The 20,643-nt window shown below is 40.2% G+C and overlaps 1 protein-coding gene and 1 non-coding gene across 2 annotated transcripts; both read right to left on the bottom strand.

The window, feature by feature from the left end:
* Positions 1-1,063: 1,063 nt before the first annotated feature.
* LOC147280170 (small nucleolar RNA R71) lies at positions 1,064-1,170 on the bottom strand. Its single transcript, XR_015123730.1, has one exon. It is a non-coding gene; the product is annotated as a small nucleolar RNA R71 (small nucleolar RNA).
* A 12,027-nt stretch (positions 1,171-13,197) lies between these two features.
* On the bottom strand, positions 13,198-17,460 carry LOC147280171 (uncharacterized). Its single transcript, XM_086252145.1, has 5 exons — positions 16,749-17,460; positions 15,754-16,655; positions 14,832-15,027; positions 14,268-14,630; positions 13,198-14,015 (listed from the first exon to the last, which is right to left on the bottom strand). The coding sequence occupies exons 1-5, from the start codon at positions 17,458-17,460 to the stop codon at positions 13,198-13,200; spliced, it is 2,991 nt and encodes a 996-aa protein (XP_086108271.1).
* Positions 17,461-20,643: the final 3,183 nt, after the last annotated feature.

Raw genomic sequence — 20,643 nt, forward strand, 5'->3', positions numbered from 1 at the left:
TCATCTTGGGCTGGTGTATGCATGCATGCATGGCCCCTCAGATTTCGGCATTTGCATAGGCCCATAGCCCATTTGACTTGTTGACTTTTCATAGTTGACCCTTGACCATTAACTTTGACTTCCCATTTTGCCCCTCATTTCCATTTGAATTCGAATTCATTTCTTCCCTCCATTTATTTCCATGGATGTCCACCACCTTCTAGAAGCTTCTGTAACCTTGACTTTGTAGAGTTGACTTTGACCAACATTTCCTAGTGTGACTAGGATTTCTTGTAAATGAAGGATTCCTTATCCATTTCGACTTCTCGTAATGACCATAATGCCCCTGGGGTCTCCTAGTGTGACTAGGGCTCCTTTCCCTAGTTGGGTTAGGTTTCCTAAATTAACCAGGATTTCCTATTCCAATCGGGATTTCTTATTTCTGGCTCCGCAATGATGGTTCTGAACTTGATGTTTCATAGTGTGACTAGGAATCCTCATTTGACTAGGATTTCGGCCCCTTTCCTGGTTTGACCAGGATTTCTCTCATTTTCCTAGTTTGACTAGGAAATGTCTAAAAATGGTCCTTTTGGCTCCTTTTCTCTTCTTTGCTCATTTTATCCTATAAGAACAAAAACAAACTAACAACACACAAAATATCGAGTTCTTGCACTCTGAGTTAGGGAGTTAGTATCATAAAATAGTGTAAAATGAGCACTCAACAGATGCCGCAGCCTCTGAGCCATTTTTCAGCACCTTCGCTGCCCACTCAACCATCTTGCATTCGGTATGCAACCATAGCCACTGATTTCGAAATCAAGAGTGGTCAGATTCACTTGTTGCCGAGCTACCATGGGCTGAATGGGGAGGATCCGATCCACTTTTTGAAGGAGTTTTCCGGGGTTTGTGAAGCCGCACAGTTGAGGGTCTGAATGCCGATCAGTACCGTTTGAGGATGTTGCCTTTTGCGCTTAAGGACAAGGCAAAGAGGTGGTTGTATTCGCTGCCCAGTGGTTCCATTTCGACGTGGGATGATCTTTCGAGCAAGTTCCTAAACAAGTTTTATTCCATTTCCAAGACAAATTCGATTCGGAAGGAGATCCTTGGATTTGTACAGAAGGCAGACGAGCCATTCCATGAGACTTGGGACAGATTCAATGAGTTACTTACTAGCTGCCCACACCATAACCTATCTCCTTGGTATGTGATTTGTTGTTTTTATCAGGGATTATTGAAGAGGGACCAAGCCAAGGTGGATTCGGCATGTGGTGGTGCGTTTATGTCAAAGACGGAGGATGAGGCTACAGATTTGTTTGAGTCACTTTCTTTGAGTTCTCAACAGTGGGATTCCAATCGTTCAAGGGGAGGACCAAAGAGAGGGTTATATGAGGTAGCTGATGTGCCAAACACCATGGAGGGACAGATTTTGGAAATCAAGACAATGGTGCAGAAGTTATCTTTGGCTCAAGAGAAGATGATGGGTATGCAAGAACAAGGAGGTGATGTGGAACATGTGAATCAGGTTGGGAATTATCCTAGGGTGCCATATGATCCATTTTCTAACACTTATAACCCTGGATGGAAGAACAACCCTAATTTCAGGTGGAGCAACAACAATGGACAGCAAGCTAGTGGGAGCACCAACAAGCCATATATGCACCCTAATGCCGAGAGGTCTAGTTTGGAGGACAAGATTGCTCAGATTGCTCAAAGCACCACTTCCCTTGCTCAGAGTACCAATGCCTTCATGAACCGTACCGAGCAGCAGATGCAAGCCAATTCGAAGGCTATTGCACATTTGGAGAGTCAAATGGGTCAGATTGCCACTACTTTGGGTCAGAGAGAGAAGGGAAAATTGCCGAGCCAGCCCATCGTCAACCCGAAGAATGAGGAGCATGTAAATGCTATTTTGAGGACTACTCCAAGAAAGAGAGTTAGAGTGGTCAAGACTAAGGAGGTGATTGAGATCATGGATAGTGAAGAAGAGGAGGATCCAGAAATGATTGAAGAGAAAGATGACACACATGTGATTCCCCTCATTCCGGACATCGACATCCTTAAGTTTTCCAGCAACCATGAGGGAGTTGAAGTCTATTGAGAAGAAGGTTGAGGAGCAAGGGCATAGTCACAACGTTCCTAGGGAGATTTGTGCTTATCTCTTTGCATCTTTTCCAAGCAAGAAGAGGGATCCGGGCTCGTTGGTCAGACCATGCAGCATAGGGGAGTATGAGATCGCCAATGCCTTAATTGACAATGGCTCAGCTATCAATGTCATGCCGCTGGTTGTGTTCAAGAGGGTTGGATTTGTGGAGGCTGATTTGCAACCGTTTGATTTGAACATTCGCTTCGCCAACTCTTCAGTCGAGAAAGCCCGTGGTATGCTTGTGGATGTTTTGGTTAAATGTCGTAAATTACTAATTTCCTCTGATATCATAGTGCTAGATGTGCCGAGACTTCCGGGTGACGTTTCGATTATTCTTGGGAGACCATTTTTGTGCACCTCTAACATGGAGTACAAAGCAATGGAGAGTACCATGAAGATTCGGCACTGTTGAATGTTTTCTTAGAACAAAATAAACATCTATTTCATTCCAAGTATACTCGCAAGTGCACGAATCGCATCAATAGCAAAGCGTACAAGCACGAGGTCGATCCCACACCGAATGGTTAATACACAACCAATCAATTCAATTAATCAATAGAATAACAAAATGGGGGGTTTTGGAAGATGGAAACACACGCACACATCACCACACGCACACACCCTTTATTCTATCTTACAATGTTAAGTTTTCAGTTTCAAATCAGATAAGCATGCAATAACCATCCAAGGCTAATGACAGTTAATTTGAACACAACATATTAAAGTTTGACTGCTAAAAAGGTTTGGCTAGTTACTTTTTCGCAATTGTTCTCCTAATGCATAAACTAAGAGCTTCTTGGGCCTTCCTTAGCCAGTTAACCTACATGTTCCCTAGTTCAAGCTAAGGCAGCTGTTACCCATGCAGGAGTCATTAAGTTTTATGAGAACGTCAAACATGCACAAAATATAAGTTTTGACTATTTCCTTATAGAGGTCGCCCAACCCCACTACCAAGAATAATCCCTTATTCCCTTGTTACTTGTGGTTTAGTGTCTTTGACTATTTCACAGCTAAACCTAACAATTAAACTAGATGCAATTACCCAAAGGTGGCCAGTCAAAGGATGCAAACAACTAGTGACGGGTTCTAATAGATAGTGGAAATTTAATACGTGCAAACATCAAACTAACAAACCAAGAGACGGATAAACGATTTGTTAAAGCATGCAAATCCAATAATCAACCTACAACTAACGTGCAAGATAGAATAAATAAACCTACATAATTAAAATAGAAAAGAAAATCTGAATAACATAAATAAATTTCCAATCCATGTTGGAAAGCAAACTAATTAAACAAAACAACTAAAAAATAGAATCAAACAAAAGAAATAAGAATTTCAAAACAAAAATAAAAAGAACATCCCTAGAGAGTGGCAGCGGTGGCGGCACAAGGTGGCAGCAGCGGCGGCACAAGGTGGCAGCGGCTCGACACCTTCCTCCTCCTTCGGTTCAGCAAAATAAAGAGAGAGAGATGATGGTGGCTGCGGCAAGGGAAGAGAAATAATGGGTGCTGCTAGGGTTCCTAGGGTGTGTGAGAAAAGAAAAAGAGAGAAAGGAGGCTAGGTTGTGCGGCAAGAAAGAGAGAGAGACTAGGGTAGGGTTTCTGAAATTTCAGAGAGAAGATCCCTTGAGTTATAAAGATGTATTTATAGAGGAGAGTGGGGCTGAGATTTCTCTTTCTCTTCAATGTGGGATAAGTGCATTTCTTGCACACCAAGACTTATAATTTTCGGCCAAACATGGGCCTTGGGCTGATTTGGGCTCTTTTTGGGCGTAACTCCGTTTTCAACTCGCGGAACTGCTGCGCTACCTCCACTAAAATGACCATATCTTGAGCTAGAAAACTCGGAATCGAAATCCGTAAAATTCCCTGCGAAGCTAACATCCGTATCTTTCCAACCATATATGGCATGCTACCTGATTCATTCTGGAGAATTACAGAATTACTGCCGAAATTGGTGCTCTATTTTCCAGGGTTTTGACTTCTTTTTCAACTAGGAATCCTTGGGCTTTCTCTTTGTAGGTGTGATGGGCTAGGGTTTCCTTTAAAAGAACATGGGCTGGCTGCAACAAGCAAGTGGCGTGATGGGCTTTAGGGATGCATGGCTTGCATGGCTTGGGCTCTAGAGTTGGCGCATGGCTTGCATGGCATGCGCATGCATGCATGGGCTGCCACCTCACCATTCTTGTGGATTTTGACTTCACCTAGGCCCAAAGCCCAATTGACTTCATGACATGATATGGTTGACCCTTGACCATTGACTTTGACTTCCAATTTTACCCCTCTCTCCCTCTTGGATTCGAATTCATTCCTCCATCTGATTCCATGGATGTCCACCACCTTCTAGAAGCTTCTGGAACCTTGACTTGATTGAGTTGACTTTGACCAACCTTTCCTAATCGTTCCTGGTTGGCAAGAAAACCATGGGGATGCACTTTCTCTTGCAATGATTAGTGTTCTACACCTATTGAACCACATTTGACGCTAAAAACGCACAAAAATATCATTTTGGTGCATACGTGGTCTAATTTCGTCCAACTTTCACTAAAACGTGATCGGTTGGCAAGAAAGGCAGAAGGAAACACTTTCTAATGTTAGGATTAGCGTTCTAGACCTATTGAACCACATTTGAATTTAAGAACTCACGAAAACTTAATTTATGTGCATACTTGGTCTAATATAGTCCAAATTGCCCCATAACGTGACCGGTTGACATGAAAGACCTGCGAAAACTCTTTCTCATGTTAGGATTAGTGTTCTAGACCTATTGAACAACATTTGGTTTTAAGAATGCACGAAAACGTAATTTAGTTGCATACTTGGTCTAATTTCGTCCAAATTGCAGCAAAACATGATCGGTTGGCAAGAAAGATAGGGAAAACACTTTCTCATGTTAGGATTAGCGTTCTAGACCAATTGAACCACATCCGATTTTAAGAACGCACGAAAACGTCATTTGGTTGCATAAATTGATTGCTACCAGCTTAACTGCATAACCGCCTCTGGAGGTTTAGGGGATCGAAACCCAAGGTCAACTCTATGGCGACACTTACTCTCAAGTCATCCTAACTAACCAATTATCACAATATAGGATAAAAACCACACCACAGATGTCAATCACAATATATGCAAATTTCTCATGCATTCAGTATATACTAGCATAATATATGCATTAAAATAGGGGCACTAGCAAGGTGTAAGATTCCCCCTACCTGGAATCCTTTGCTTAGCTTGATATCCACAACAATATATCCAATTTACAGCTCCTCTACTTCACCAAGTCCAAATGTTGGGAAACTGATGTAATTCTTAGTTAACTTCTATCCAAGAACAAATATAACTAATTAGAACTAAAATTCTAATCAGAAATCTAAATCTAAATTCAAATAATAATAAAACCTTAATGATGAGTGTGCATTTTGCATCACTTTATGATACTAATTCCTTAACCTAGAGTGTTAGAACTCGATATTTTGTGTTTCTTGTCTTATTTTTGTGTTTTCAGGTCAAATGAAGCAGAAATGAGAAAAAGAAGCAAATGGAGCCATTTTGGGACATTTCCTGGTCAAACCAGGAAAACGAGTGAAATCCTGGTCAAACCAGGAAAAGTGCAGAAATCCTAGTCAAATGAGGATTCCTAGTCACACTAGGAAACATCAAGTCCAGAACCATCATTGCGGAGCCAGAAATGTGAAATCCTGATTCGAACAGGAAATCCTGGTTGAACTAGGAAACCTAACCCAACTAGGGAAAGGAGTCCTAATGACACTAGGAGACCCCAGGGGCAATATGGTCATTACGAGAAGTCGAAATGGATAAGGAATCTCTCATTTTCAAGGAATCCTAGTTGCACCAGGAAATGTTGGTCAAGGTTCCAGAAGCTTCCAGAAGGTGGTGGACATCCATGGAAATGAATGGAGGGAAGAAATGAATTTGAATTCAAATGGAAATGAGGGGCAAAATGGGAAGTCAAAAGTGGAGGGCCCATGGGCCCTAGGGATGCCGAACCAAGATGGGCCATGCATGCACATGCATGGGCCCAAACCCTAGCAGCCCAAAGGCCATGCGTAAGGAGGAAGATGGCAGCCCATGCATGCGCATGCATGCCATGCAAACCCTAGCAGCCAAGGAGCCGTGCGCAAGCCCAAGGTGACAAGCCCAAGGTGGAAGCCCATGGAGTGAAACCCTAGCCCATCTTGTGCAAGCCACTGAAGCCCAAGACCAGTAGACCATGCGCAAGGAAGGGACCCTAGCTGGGCTAGGCGTGAATCACTTAAGCCCAAGGAGCAGCCCATGCCGCAAGGCCTGATGCACCCTAACCCTAGCTGATGCCGCAAGCAACAAGGACAAGGAACCCTAGCAGCCGCATGTTTCCTTCTCCTTGCCTCTCAAGGAATGCATCTCTATATATATCCCCTTCATTCAGAACCCTAGGGATCACTTTTTCACCTCCTAGCCGAAATTCCTTTAGCCTCCTGTTAGTTTAATTTTCAGCTTTAGGTTTTTATTTTCAGAAGTTAGAAAGAGTGAGAGAGGGCCGAATTCAGAGAGACTTAGAGAGAGAGGGTGGCGTGACAAGTGAGAGAGAGAGGGATCAGCCTGCTGCCGCAAGCCCTAGCTCACCTTGCCGTGAGTTCCTCCTGCTTGCTAGGTGCCTCCTTCTTCCTCTCTCCTTGCTGCAGCCCCCATGTGTTTGCACCTCTGATTTTTGTTTTCTTTTTCCTTCTAGAATTCTGATTTTATGTTGGTTTATGTTTTTGAATTTATCTAGTTTATATTTCTGAATTTATTTAATTGAGTTGCTGATTCTAATTAGTTTAAAGCTTTGGTTATATTTAATGCATGTTTCAATATAGTTTAGTTTTGCGTTTCTGATTTCCTTTAGCAAGCATGAATTAGGACTTTGTTTATTTGTTAGTTTCTGCTTTGTTTTATTTAATTTAATTATGTAGGTTAGTTATTCTATCTTGCATGTTAGTTGTAGGTTGATTAATGGATTTGCATGTTCTAACAAATCGTTTATCCGTCTCTTGGTCTGTTAGTTTGATGTTTGCATGTATTAAATTTCCACTATCTATTAGAACCCCCGTCACTAGTTGTTTGCATCCTTTGACTGGCCACCTTAGGGTAATTGCGTCTAGTTTATCTGTTAGGTTTAGCTGTGAAATAGTCAAAGACACTAAACCACAAGTAACAAGGGAATAAGGGATTATTCTTGGTAGTGGGGTTGGGCGACCTCTATAAGGAAATAATCAAAGCTTATATGTTGTGCATGTTTGACGTTCTCATAAAACTTAATGACTCCTGCATGGGTAACAGCTGCCTTAGCTTGAACTAGGGAACATGTAGGTTAACTGGCTAAGGAAGGCCCAAGAAGCTCTTAGTTTATGCATTAGGAGAACAATGGCGAGAAAGTAACTAGCCAAACATTTTTAGCTGTCAAACTTTAATATGTTGTGTTCAAATTAACTGTCATTAGCCTTGGATGGTTATTGCATGCTTATCTGATTTGAAACTGAAAACTTAACATTGCAAGATAGAATAAAGTGTGTATGCGTGTGGTGATGTGTGCGTGTGTTCCATCGTTTCAAAACCCCCCATTTAGTTATTCTAGTGATTAATTGCATTGATTTGTTGCTTATTAACCATTCCCTGTGGGATCGACCTCGTGCTTGTACGCTTTTGATGAGTGTTCATTTTACGCTATTTTATGATACTAACTCCCTAACCTAGAGTGTTAGAACTCAATCTTTTTGTGTCTGTTGTCTTGTTTTTGTGTTTTTAGGTCGAATGAAGCATAAATAGGAAATAGGAGCAAATGGAGCCGTTTTGGGACATTTCCTGGTCAAACTAGGAAAAGAGCTAAAATCCTAGTAAAATGAGGATTCCTAGTCACACTAGGAAACATCAAGTCCAGAACCATCATTGTCGAGCCAGAAATGAAAAAATCCTGATTGGAACAGGAATTCCTGGTTGAACTAGGAAACCTAACCCTACTAGGGGAAGGAGTCCTAATGACACTAGGAGACTCTTGGGGCAATATGGTCATTACGAGAAGTCAAAATGGATAAGGAATCTTTCATCTACAAGAAATCCTAGTTGGACTAGGAAAGGTTGGTCAAAGTCAACTCAATCAAGTCAAGGTTCCAGAAGCTTCTAGAAGGTGGTGGACATCCATGGAATCAGATGGAGGAATGAATTCAAATCCAAGAGGGAGAGAGGGGTAAAATTGGAAGTCAAAGTCAATGGTCAAGGGTCAACTATATCATGTCATGAAGTCAATTGGGCTTTGGGCCTAGGTGAAGTCGAAATGCACAAGAATGGTGGGGTGGCAGCCCATGCATGCATGCGCATGCCATGCAAGCCATGCGCCAACTCTAGAGCCCAACTCATGCAGCCCACATGCCAAAGCCCAAGGAAACCCTAGGCCATCACGCCTACAAAGAGAAAGCCCAAGGAATCCTAGTTGAAAAAGAAGTCAAAACCCTGGAAAATAGAGCACCAATTTCGGCAGCAATTCTGTAATTCTCCAGAATCAATCAGGTAGCATGCCATATATGGTTGGAAAGATAAGGATGTTAGCTTCGCAGGGAATTTTACGGATTTCGATTCCGAGTTTTCTAGCTCAAGATATGGTCATTTTAGTGGAGGTAGCGCAGCAGTTCCGCGAGCTGAAAACGGAGTTACGCCCAAAAAGAGCCCAAATCAGCCCAAGGCCCATGTTTGGCCGAAAATTATAAGTCTTGGTGTGCAAGGAATGCACTTATCCCACATTGAAGAGAAAGAGAAATCTCAGCCCCACTCTCCTCTATAAATATATCTTTATAACTCAATGTTGTTGTTTTCCTAGAGCAATTATATTACACCTTTTTAACAACTCTAGGTTAACTCGCAAGTGCACGAATCGCAGAGTAGCAAAGCTTGCAAATACGAGGTCGATCCCTCAAGGAATTGTATCAATGTCACAATTACTAATTCAATTAAATTCAATTAAATCTACACTAACTCACACACGCAATAGGGGGGGTTTGGATTGATTTAGAGAACTAAAACAAAACAATTATATGAAAAGCAACTAAAATAGCAACAGACTTGATTTGAATGAAAACAATAATAAAGAAGTATTAGGGATCAGAATCCACCACAAGCATACCATTCACTTTACAATGGATATATGAACAATCACAAAACATACATGTCAATAAAGTTTGTCTACCAAAAGGCTTTGGTTATTCCCCTTCTAGCAATCATTCTTCTTTTGCATAACTAAGAGCCTATTAAGCTTCCAAAGTTAGTTATCTACACATGTGTCCTAAGAGCTTTGTTAGGCATTCCCTAGGCGCATGTTAACCATGTGAGATTTATTAAGATTTGTAAGAACGACAAACACATAGAGCATAGATCCAAATTAATGTACCCTACGTCATCTATGACCTCTTTTCTCATGAATATTTTCTTAAGATATTCACTTGTTACCAACTGAAATTATCATCCTTTTGAGCTTATTTAATTTCATAACAAATTCTAGATGCATGCAACCTAAGGTGATCAATCAAAGATGCAAACAAATAGATTCAAATATAACAGAGATTCAAGATTTATCAACATGTAATATAAATAAAAATTCAACAATCCATAGCAAAAGTGAATAGCATAACTAGGGCTTCATCCTCGCCCTAGCTAGATGTTTAGCTACACATAATTAAATTCACAATAAAATAAAACATCATTAAAACTAGGCAAATAAAAAGGAAGAGAAGAGAAGAGGTGGCAGCTTGGCTGCCCTTGGGCTCCACGGCAAGGCTGCAACAAGGTGGCAAGATGGCTGCTAGGTGGCTGCAACGGAACAAAGGAGCAGCAGCGTGGCAGCAGTGGCGTGATGACTCAAAGTGGCAGCGACAAGGTGGCACAAGGTGGTGGCGTGGCTGCAAGGTCCTCCTTCCCAAAGGCTTCGGCACAAAATAAAAGAGAAGAGAAAGAGGTGGCTGCAGCAAGAAAAGAAAAAAGAAAGAGAGAGAGCTAGGGTAGGCGGCAAGAAAAGAGACAGAGAGGCTAGGGTTTCAGAACTTGCAAAAAGGAACCCTCTCTTTGTGTTATAAAGATGTATTTATAGAGTGAAGGGGGCTGAAGCTTTCCTCTCCTTTTCAATGTGGGATTGACACTTTCCTTGCACATCAAGACTTGTAATTTTCGGCCAAGCATGGGCCTTGGGCTGATTTGGGCACTTTTTGGGCGTAACTTATTTTCAGCTCGCGGAACTGCTGCGCTACCTTTACTAAAATGGCCATATCTTGAGCTAGAAAACTCGGAATTGAAATCCGTAAAATTCCCTGCGAAGCTAACATCCGTAGCTTTCCAACCATATATGGGATGACATCTGATTCGCTCTGTAGAAATACAGAATCACTGTCGAAATTTAGTGTTCATTTTCCAGGGTTTTGACTTCTTCTTCAATTAGGATTCCTTCCTTGGGCCTTGGATCAGCTGAGTGAGTGCGGCATAGGCTTGGGTTCTTGGACTTTGGAATGGCACAACTTGGGCTTCCTTCAATTGGGCTTGCAATAGGCGCATGGCCTTGGTCCTTTGGGCTAGGGTTATACGCATGGCCCATAGTGCATGGGCTGCATGTGTGGTCCATGTAATGTGATGATGTGGCACGGTTGACCATTGACTTTGACATTTGACCTTTGACTTTGACCAAAAGTCAACCTTGACAAAAAAGATTCTCCAAAAGATTCCTTCCAGATTCCAGATCCTTCTAGAAAATTTCCTCAAGATTCTTTTTCCCATTTTTTCCACTTTTACCATAATGCCCTTGATGTCTCCTAACATGGTTAGGACTCTTTTTCCAACAAGGATTAAGTTTCCTAGTTCATTCAGGATTTCCTGCTCTAACTAGGACTTCTCATTTATGACTTCTGGCAATGGTGATTTCTTCTTCCCCAAGAATGACACTTCCTGATGTGATCAGGAATCCTTATTGAACTAGGATTGCACCTTTCCTGGTGTGACCAGGATTTCTTCTCATTTCCTAGTTTGACTAGGAAAACCTCCAAAATTGGTCTTTTAAGCTCGTTTCCTCTCATTTGCTCATTTAATCCTACAAGCACAAAAACAAACTAAAAGTACATAAAGTATCAAGTTCTTGCATTCTAGGTTAGGAAGTTAGTATCATAAAGTGATGCAAATTGCACACTCATCACACCCCCAAACTTAGATTTTGCTAGTCCTCGAGCAAAAAGAGCAAAGAAAAGACTCAAGACTGACTCAAAACATCCCAACACATGACTTCATAAGTACAGCCATAAATAGCATAGTCAAGCAAGATACATATAGAATTTATTCCTCAATCTCTAATAATGCTTCAATTAACATACCTTACTCCTCCATGAAATATATAGACCATCCTTGACACAAACTCAAGTGGTTAGACAAACAAGACTAAATCAGCATACACAAAATAGATTCAACTTCAATTCTCACTAAGGCATACTCTCAACAATAAAACGCTCAGATATTGGGTCAATACGTGCACTCAAGTATATGTGAGAGATGATATGATAAACAAATACAAAAAGCTCACATATTAATCATGAAAGAAAAGCACATTGAAACACTGATCTCAATAGAAGGAATTAAAATACTTGGAACAGAATCAATAACCATAAGCTTCCCTTTTATCTAGACTTCACATAATGAACCACATTTCTCCCAAGATCAAATAGGACTTTTATGTGGGTTGTAATGGAGGCTTAGGTTAGGATAAGGTATTGAAATGAAAGGGAGAACAAAGGGCTACAGACTATGGATTTGCACACGGAAATCAATAGAGGCATTCTTTGCATAATTTGTACTCATAGCTCAAATTCGAACACCTTTCCACTTCCATCTTTTGAAATCGTCCATTCCCTTTGATGTTTGATTCTTGATTTTTTTTTTTTTTTTTTTTGAAAGGGAACGACAAACAATCTTAAAAACAATTTCTTTTCCTTTTACATCGAGCTATGCATAGACATTTCTCTTCAACCTCACATTATCACCAACTCCATACAAATTCATAGGTAAGGTAAACGGATAGAGGAGTGAAACTCCCCCAAACTTAGGGTTTGGTATAGGGGTAAACAAAGAAAAGGTCATTAGGCTCAAAATGTTTGACTAGGGTTATAACATAGGGTAGGCTTTAGGCTATGGGTTAAAAACAAACAAGGCCTAATATCATCTCCTAAGATTTATGTAGTTATATCCATGCTTTGTATAGAATAAGAGAGAAGTTCTAGCTCTTTGATTCACAATTATATTTCAAGTACTTAATCAAAATAGAGAATACTGAGATCATAACGACTTTATATAACAAGAAAATATTAGAGTAATGTTAACACTCAAGAATTGAAGTACAGGGCTCAAAAGCTCACTTAGGTCATACAAGTCTACTCTATTAAGTATATGCATCTCTAAGCATGCAAGTCATCACTTAAGCTCATGAAAACAAGGCCACAAGTCCATAGAGTTGTAAAGCATGTTACGAAACAATACTAGATAAAGAAGAATACATACTATATATACAAGCTAGACATGCTCAAAATAACCATACATAATGAAATCAATTAGTTGGGGACTCAAGACTTAAAACAAACAAAAAGACTCAAAAACACTGTTGCATGCTTCTAAAGATTCGAATCCATCACTACGGTGAATGAAATCTTAAGAACAGATGCATTTTAATGTGGGTTTGATACCCTTAAAACTTTTTTTTTTTTTTAAAAAAAACTTAAAAACTAATGATAAACACACTAACTAAACAAAAATAAAAATGCGTTGCATTCCCCACCCCCAAACTTAAAAGAAACATTGTCCTCAATGTTTAAAAGATGTGAATATGCAATGCACAAAAGCTAAAATAAAGAAACACAACTAAGTAAATAAAGATAGGGTTTTAGGACTTCCCTGGCCATGCCGCGAAATGAAGCATCATCTTGACTCCATGGTTATACTTTCGTCCTTCTTCCCTTTGAACACTTGGGTTGCCTCCCAAGAAGCGCTAAGTTTCATGTCTTCAGCCAGACATGCCCATCTTCACTTAAAAGTCACAGTCTCCTCTTGTGGATCGAAGTCAGTCTCAATAAAAGGCTTAAGGCGATGACCATTGACTCTAAACACTGTTCCATCTTTAGGATTCTTAATCTCAACAGCGCCATATGGGAATACTTGGAGAACCTCAAAAGGGCTGTGCCACCTAGAACGTAGCTTGCCAGGAAAGAGACGCAATCGAGTATTGTAAAGCAACACTTTCATACCAATGCAAAACTCCTTTGGCACCAACTTCTTATCGTGATAGAGCTTTGTCCTTTCTTTGTACAACTTAGCATTCTCATACGCGAAATGTCGCATTTCTTCCAATTCATTAAGTTGCAATTTCCGTTGGTCCCCAGCTGATTTCAAATCATAATTGAACTTCTTTATTGCCCAATAAGCCTTGTGCTCAAGCTCAACCGGTAGATGACAAGCTTTCCCATACACCAAACGAAATTGGGACATTCCAATGGGCGTCTTGTAAGCTGTACTATAAGCCCATAAAGCGTCATTCAACTTTGTCGACCAATCCTTCCTATTAGCATTCACCGTTCTTTCCAGAATGAACTTAATCTCACGATTCGAAATTTCCACTTGCCCACTTGTTTGTGGATGGTATGGAGTAGCTACTTTGTGCCTAATCCCATATTTCTTCATCAATGCCTCAAACAATTTATTGCAAAAATGAGATCCTCCATCACTAATGATTGCCCTTGGGGTGCCAAAACGCGCAAAGATGTTGGTCTTGAGAAAATTGGTAACCACTGGAGCATCATTAGTTCTACATGCAATAGCTTCCACCCATTTGGATACATAATCCACTCCAACCAAGATATACTCATATCCAAAAGATGAAGGGAATGGTCCCATAAAATCTATGCCCCAAACATCGAAAATCTCGACTTCCAAAATGCCATTAAGTGGCATCTGATTCCTAGCGGAGATGTTTCCCATTCTTTGACATCGCACACATGTAAGGTAAAACTGATGGCAATCATGAAAAATAGAAGGCCAGAAGAAACCTGATTGAAGAATTTTGTAAGCGGTCTTCTTTCCTCCTCCATGTCCTCCACATTCTCGAGTATGGCACATTTCAATTATGCTCTTTTGCTCCAATTCTGGCACGCATCTCCTAATCAATTGATCAGCTCCATATTTAAACAAATAAGGATCATCCCACACATACTTCTTCGCATCACTCAAAAACTTCTTCCTTTGATTATATGTCAAATCTTCAGGAAGCACTCCACTTGCCAAATAGTTTGCTATGTCCGCATACCAAGGAGTTGTAAGAATAGCAAAAAGTTGCTCATCTGGAAATGATTCTCTCAAAGGCAATGTGTCCTCTTCAGCTTTCTCCTCATTGACTATTCTACTCAAATGATCTGCTATCACATTTTCACACCCTTTCTTGTCCTTGATCTCAATATCAAATTCCTGTAGCAACAGAGTCCATCTAATCAATCTTGGCTTTGCATCCTTCTTATTTAGCAAATACTTCAGAGCTGCATGATCAGTGTAGATGATGATCTTTGAACCAATCAAATAGCATCGAAACTTCTCCAACGCAAAGATCACAGCAAGTAACTCCTTTTCAGTAGTCGAATAATTCAACTGAGCGTCATTCAGAGTTCGGCTTGAGTAGTAGATCACATGTGGCAACTTGTTCACTCTTTGACCCAAAACAGCACCAACTGCATAATCACTTGCATCACACATGAGCTCAAATGGCAAATTCCAATCGGGTGGCATAATGATAGGAGCTGATGTGAGTAGTGTCTTCAACTTATTGAACGCATCCAAGCATGCTTCATCAAACTCAAAATACACATCCTTTTGTAATAACATGCACAGAGGTCTTGAGATCTTGGAAAAATCCTTAATGAATCTTCTATAGAACCCAGCATGCCCTAAAAAACTTCTCAACTCTTTCACGCTTGTTGGAGGCGGCAACTTTTGTATCACATCTATCTTAGCCTTGTCAACTTGAATACCATCCTTAGAGACAACATGACCAAGAACTATCCCTTGTTGCACCATAAAATGACACTTCTCCCAATTAAGCACTAAATTGGCCTCTTGGCATCTTTTCAATACTAGAGACAGATTACTAAGGCATGTATCAAAAGAAGAACCAAAAACAGAGAAATCGTGCATAAATACCTCGATGATCCGCTCCACCATGTCTGAGAAGATAGACATCATACATCTCTGAAATGTGGCCGGTGCGTTGCACAGTCCAAACGGCATCCTTCTGTATGCAAATGTGCCAAAAGGACATGTAAAAGTCGTCTTCTCCTGATCTTCGGGTGCAATAAAAATCTGATTGTATCCACTATACCCATCCAAGAAACAGTAGTGACTATGGCCTGCCAACCTTTCCAACATCTGATCAATGAACGGCAAAGGAAAATGATCCTTTCTTGTTGCGGTGTTGAGCTTCCTATAATCAATACATACTCGCCAACCAGTCTTTGTTCTTTGGGGAACCAACGCATTCTCATCATTTTTCACAACTGTGATTCCACTTTTCTTTGGAACCACATGAACAGGACTAACCCATTTTGAATCACTAATAGGATAAATGATGCCAACATCCAATAACTTGATTACCTCATTGCGCACCACTTCCTTAAGCGTTGGATTCAATCTCCTTTGAGCATCACGGGTAGGCTTAGACTCCTCCTCAAGCAAAATTCGATGCATACATACTGTTGGCGAGATCCCCTTGATATCGGCTATGGTCCATCTCAATGCTAACCGATTTTCTTTCAGAACGGCCAATAGTCTCTTTTCTTCGCTTGCGCTCAGATTAGATGCAATAATAACCGGCAAGGTCTTGTCTTTTCCCAAAAATGCGTATTCCAAGTGCTCAGTGAGTGGCTTCAGTTCTAACTTAGGTGCCTGGTCAATGGAAGGTAGTGATTTCGGATTAGTAGAGACCAACGTTTCAAACTGGTTGGACCATCTGCCTTTTTGTGTTGAACTCCCTTCAAATAATGAGTGCACATTTTCCACCATTTGACACGTAGAATAATCAGACTCCCCTAATGCAACTTCCAACGGCTCTTCTACAAAACTTGCCTTCGTGACCTCCTGAAGTAGTGAATCCATATAGTCAATTCTTAGACAATCATCCTCCTCACGTGGATATCTCATAGCACCAAACACATCGAACTCAACAGTTTCACCAAGCACAGTCATTGTCAACTTCCCAGTACTCACATCAATCTTAGTGTTTGCTGTGGCCATGAATGGTCTTCCCAATATGATTGGCAACTCATTTCCTTTAGCTGGGATATCCTCCATCTCTAGAATAATGAAGTCAGCTGGCATAATCAAATCAGCAACCTGAACCAATACATCCTCAACTATACCTTTCGGAACTTTCACTGAACAGTCTGCCAATTGAAGTGTAACACCAGTGGGTTTGAGTTCTCCTAAACTCAATTGCTCAAAAACTGAATATGGCATCAAATTAATGCTTGCTCCAAGATCTCACAATGCTTTCTCAAATTTGTGATTCCCAACCAAACACGGAATTGTAAAGCTACCTGGATCCTTCAACTTGGGTGGCAGCTTCCTTAACAAAACAGCACTCACTTCTTCACTTAAAGCCACTTGCTCATGCTCTTTGAATTTCCTCTTATGAGTGCATAACTCCTTCAAAAACTTGGCATACTTAGGAATTTGTTGAATGGCATCAAGCAACGGAATGTTAATCTCCACCTTTTTAAACATTTCCAAAATTTCCTTTTCTTGATCCTTCTTTCCTAAATTCCTTCTGCGATGAGGAAAAGGCAATGGAGCTCTCGGAATGGGTTGAGGAGTCACGGCCTGCTTGCTAGCTTCAGTGGCTGTGAGCTTATCTTGCTTCTTTCTTTCATCTTCCTCCTCTTGCTTGATCTTTTCCTTATCCACCTTGTACTTCTGAACTTGTCTAGGCTCTAATATCTCGATCTCATCATCATCTTGATCATCATTCTTTTCAACTCGAGTAGTGCCCACTTTGTTATCAACAACCCTTCCACTTCTCAAAGTAGTAATTGCTTCAAGTTCATCACGAATTGGAACACCCTTTACGACTTTGTCCAAAGTTGAAGTCACTTGTTCTAGTTGGGCTTCCAAACTTGATATGGCTCTTGTTGTGGCACTCATCTGCTCCTCCGTCTTGTCCATAAAAGACCTTGTATCATTGGACATAGAAGTTGTACTCTGAGCCAATGCAGCAATCATGCCTTCCAAATAAGTACTTCTATGTTCCATAGGAGGTGGTGTATTCGGCCTAACTTGAACTTCATTGCACGACTCTTCTTGTTATAACTTTGAAACCTGAATTGCCATCATCTGCATCATCTGCTTAAGTTCAGCCATCTCAACTTCCATAGCTGATTTCTTTTCCATTTTCTTCTTCCTGTTCCATTGTTGAGAATTCAATGCTAACGTCTCAAATAGCGCCCATGCATCCTCAAATGTTTTCTCTTTCAACGCCCCTCCACTAGACATATCCACCATAGCGCGATCTTGTTCCAATAAACCCTCATAAAAGTAGTCAATTTGCATCCATGGAGCAAAACCGTGGTGTGGACAAGAATTCAAAAGCTCTTGGTACCTATCCCAACTTTCATGAAAAACTTCATCTTCAGCTTGTGTGAATCCCCATATCTGCTTCTTCACAATGGTTGTTTTACTAGCTGGATAGAACCTCAAAAGAAACTTATCTGCCAATTCCTTCCATGTTCTAATAGAACCAACCTGCAGAGAATATAACCAAGTTTTAGCTTTATCTTTAAGAGAGAAAGGAAATAACCTTAACTTCCTTTGCTCGTCACTTAATCCTCGCAGCTTGCCAATCTCGCATATCACATGGAATTCCTTGATGTGCAAATAAGGATCCTCGCCCTCTTGACCATGAAAGGTTGGTAGGAGTTTGATTGTCCCACTTGAGATCTCAAATTGGTCAGCTTCCACTTGAGAGTAGGCTATGCACGTGGGCTGCTCAAGTAATGTTGGAGAAGAAAAATAACTCAATGGTCGTTTGAGTTCAGTAGCAATCGGCACCACTTTCTCCTTGGCTTCCTTCTCTTGTTTTAACAGAATGGTCTTTGAGCTTGATTCCATTGTACCTTAAAAACAAGAGAATTAGTAATAGACCAAGATATAAACAGAAAAATAAAAAGACTCAATTAAAAGTAATTAAACTAGTAATTAACACCAATAACAATTCCCTGGCAACGGCGCCAAAAACTCGTTGTTGTTTTCCTAGAGCAATTATATTACACCTTTTTAACAACTCTAGGTTAACTCGCAAGTGCACGAATCGCAGAGTAGCAAAGCTTGCAAATACGAGGTCGATCCCTCAAGGAATTGTATCAATGTCACAATTACTAATTCAATTAAATTCAATTAAATCTACACTAACTCACACACGCAATAGGGGGGTTTGGATTGATTTAGAGAACTAAAACAAAACAATTATATGAAAAGCAACTAAAATAGCAACAGACTTGATTTGAATGAAAACAATAATAAAGAAGTACTAGGGATCAGAATCCACCACAAGCATACCATTCACTTTACTATGGATATATGAACAATCACAAAACATACATGTCCTCTGATTGTGTAAACCCTAAGATCTGCGATGCCAGTTCCTCCCACGTTGTAATTGAAGCGACCTGCAAGGAAAACAACCAATGTTTAGCTTTATCTTTAAGAGAGAATGGAAATAACCTTAACTTCCTTTGATCATCGCTCAACCCCCTCAGCTTGCCAATCTCGCATATTGCATGAAATTCCTTGATATGCACGTAGGGATCCTCTCCTTCTGACCCATGAAATGATGGAAGAAGTTTGATTGTCCCACTTGAAAGTTCAAAATCAGCTTCCACTTAAGAGTAAACAATGCACGTAGATTGAGCTAGAAGCGTTGGAGACGAATAATCACTCAAAGATATTCTCCTTTGAGATTCATTCGGCTGCAAGGTCTCCTCGACTTCCTCTTCTGATTTCTCCTCTTCGTATGCTTCTTCAGATTCACTCCCTTTCGGCGACACAAGAGTCGACCTCATCCTTAATGGTGTCCAATTGAGTCTCGGCCTTCCCTTGTACGCACTCAACACCTTTTGGCCTTCTACGCGTGACAGAGGAGTGATCTTCGAATTTGATTTTTCCATTGTACCCTAGAAACAAGAGAAATCAGTGAGAACCAAAAATAAAAACAGAAAATAAAACCTAACTAAAATGACTTAACTAAAGTTAATTAAACTAGCAATCAACACAAATAACAATTCCCCGGCAACGGCGCCAAAAACTTGTTGTATGTTTTCCTAGAGCAAATTAAATAACCTTTTCTGAGCTCTAGGTTAACTCGCAAGTGCACGAATCGCTAAGTAGCAAAGCTTACAAATACGAGGTCGATCCCACAGGAAATTGTACTAGTGTTATGATCACTAACTTAATTAAATTTGATTAAATCAACTCTAACTCACACACGCAAATGGGGGGTTTTGATTGGTTTTTGAGACTAGACAAACTAACAGATAAATGACAAAACTTTAAAATAACAACTGAATGAATTTGGATAAAACAATAAAAAAGAAACACTAGGGGTCAGAATCCACCACTAGCATACCATTCACTCTACTATGGATATTAACAATCAATATATAAACATGTCAACAAAGTTCGTCTACTAAAAGGTTTGGCTAGTTACTTTTAGCAATTACTCCCCTTACTGTGCATAAACTAAGAGCTTCTTGGGCCTTCCTTAGCCAGTTAACCTACATGTTCCCTAGTTCAAGCTAAGGCAGCTGTTACCCATGCAGCAGTCATTAAGTTTTATGAGAACGTCAAACATGCACAACATATAAGCTTTGACTATTTCCTTATAGAGGTCGCCCAACCCCACTACCAAGAATAATCCCTTATTCCCTTGTTACTTGTGGTTTAGTGTCTTTGACTATTTCACAGCTAAACCTAACAGATAAACTAGATGCAATTACCCTAAGGTGGCCAGTCAAAGGATGCAAACAACTAGTGACGGGGGTTCTAATAGATAGTGGAAATTTAATACATGCAAACATCAAACTAACAGACCAAGAGACGGATAAACGATTTGTTAGAACATGCAAATCCATTAATCAACCTACAACTAACATGCAAGATAGAATAACTAACCTACATAATTAAATAAAATAAATAAAAAAATCAGAAACAACAAATAAACAAAGTCCCAATTCATGCTTGCTAAAGAAAATCAGAAACGCAAAATTAAAGGGACCACTAAACAACTAAATTAAATTGCATAAACATAAACAACTAAATAAAATCAGAACCATGCATTAAATAAATTCAGAATCATAAACTAATTAACTTCAGTAGCATAAACCAACAATTAAAATAGAAACTAGAACGAAAATCAAAAGAAACAAGGGGAAGGGGCTGCGG

This window comes from Dryas octopetala, chromosome 7, assembly GCF_963921425.1.
Source record: "Dryas octopetala chromosome 7, drDryOcto1.1, whole genome shotgun sequence".
Taxonomy (NCBI): Eukaryota; Viridiplantae; Streptophyta; class Magnoliopsida; order Rosales; family Rosaceae; genus Dryas; species Dryas octopetala.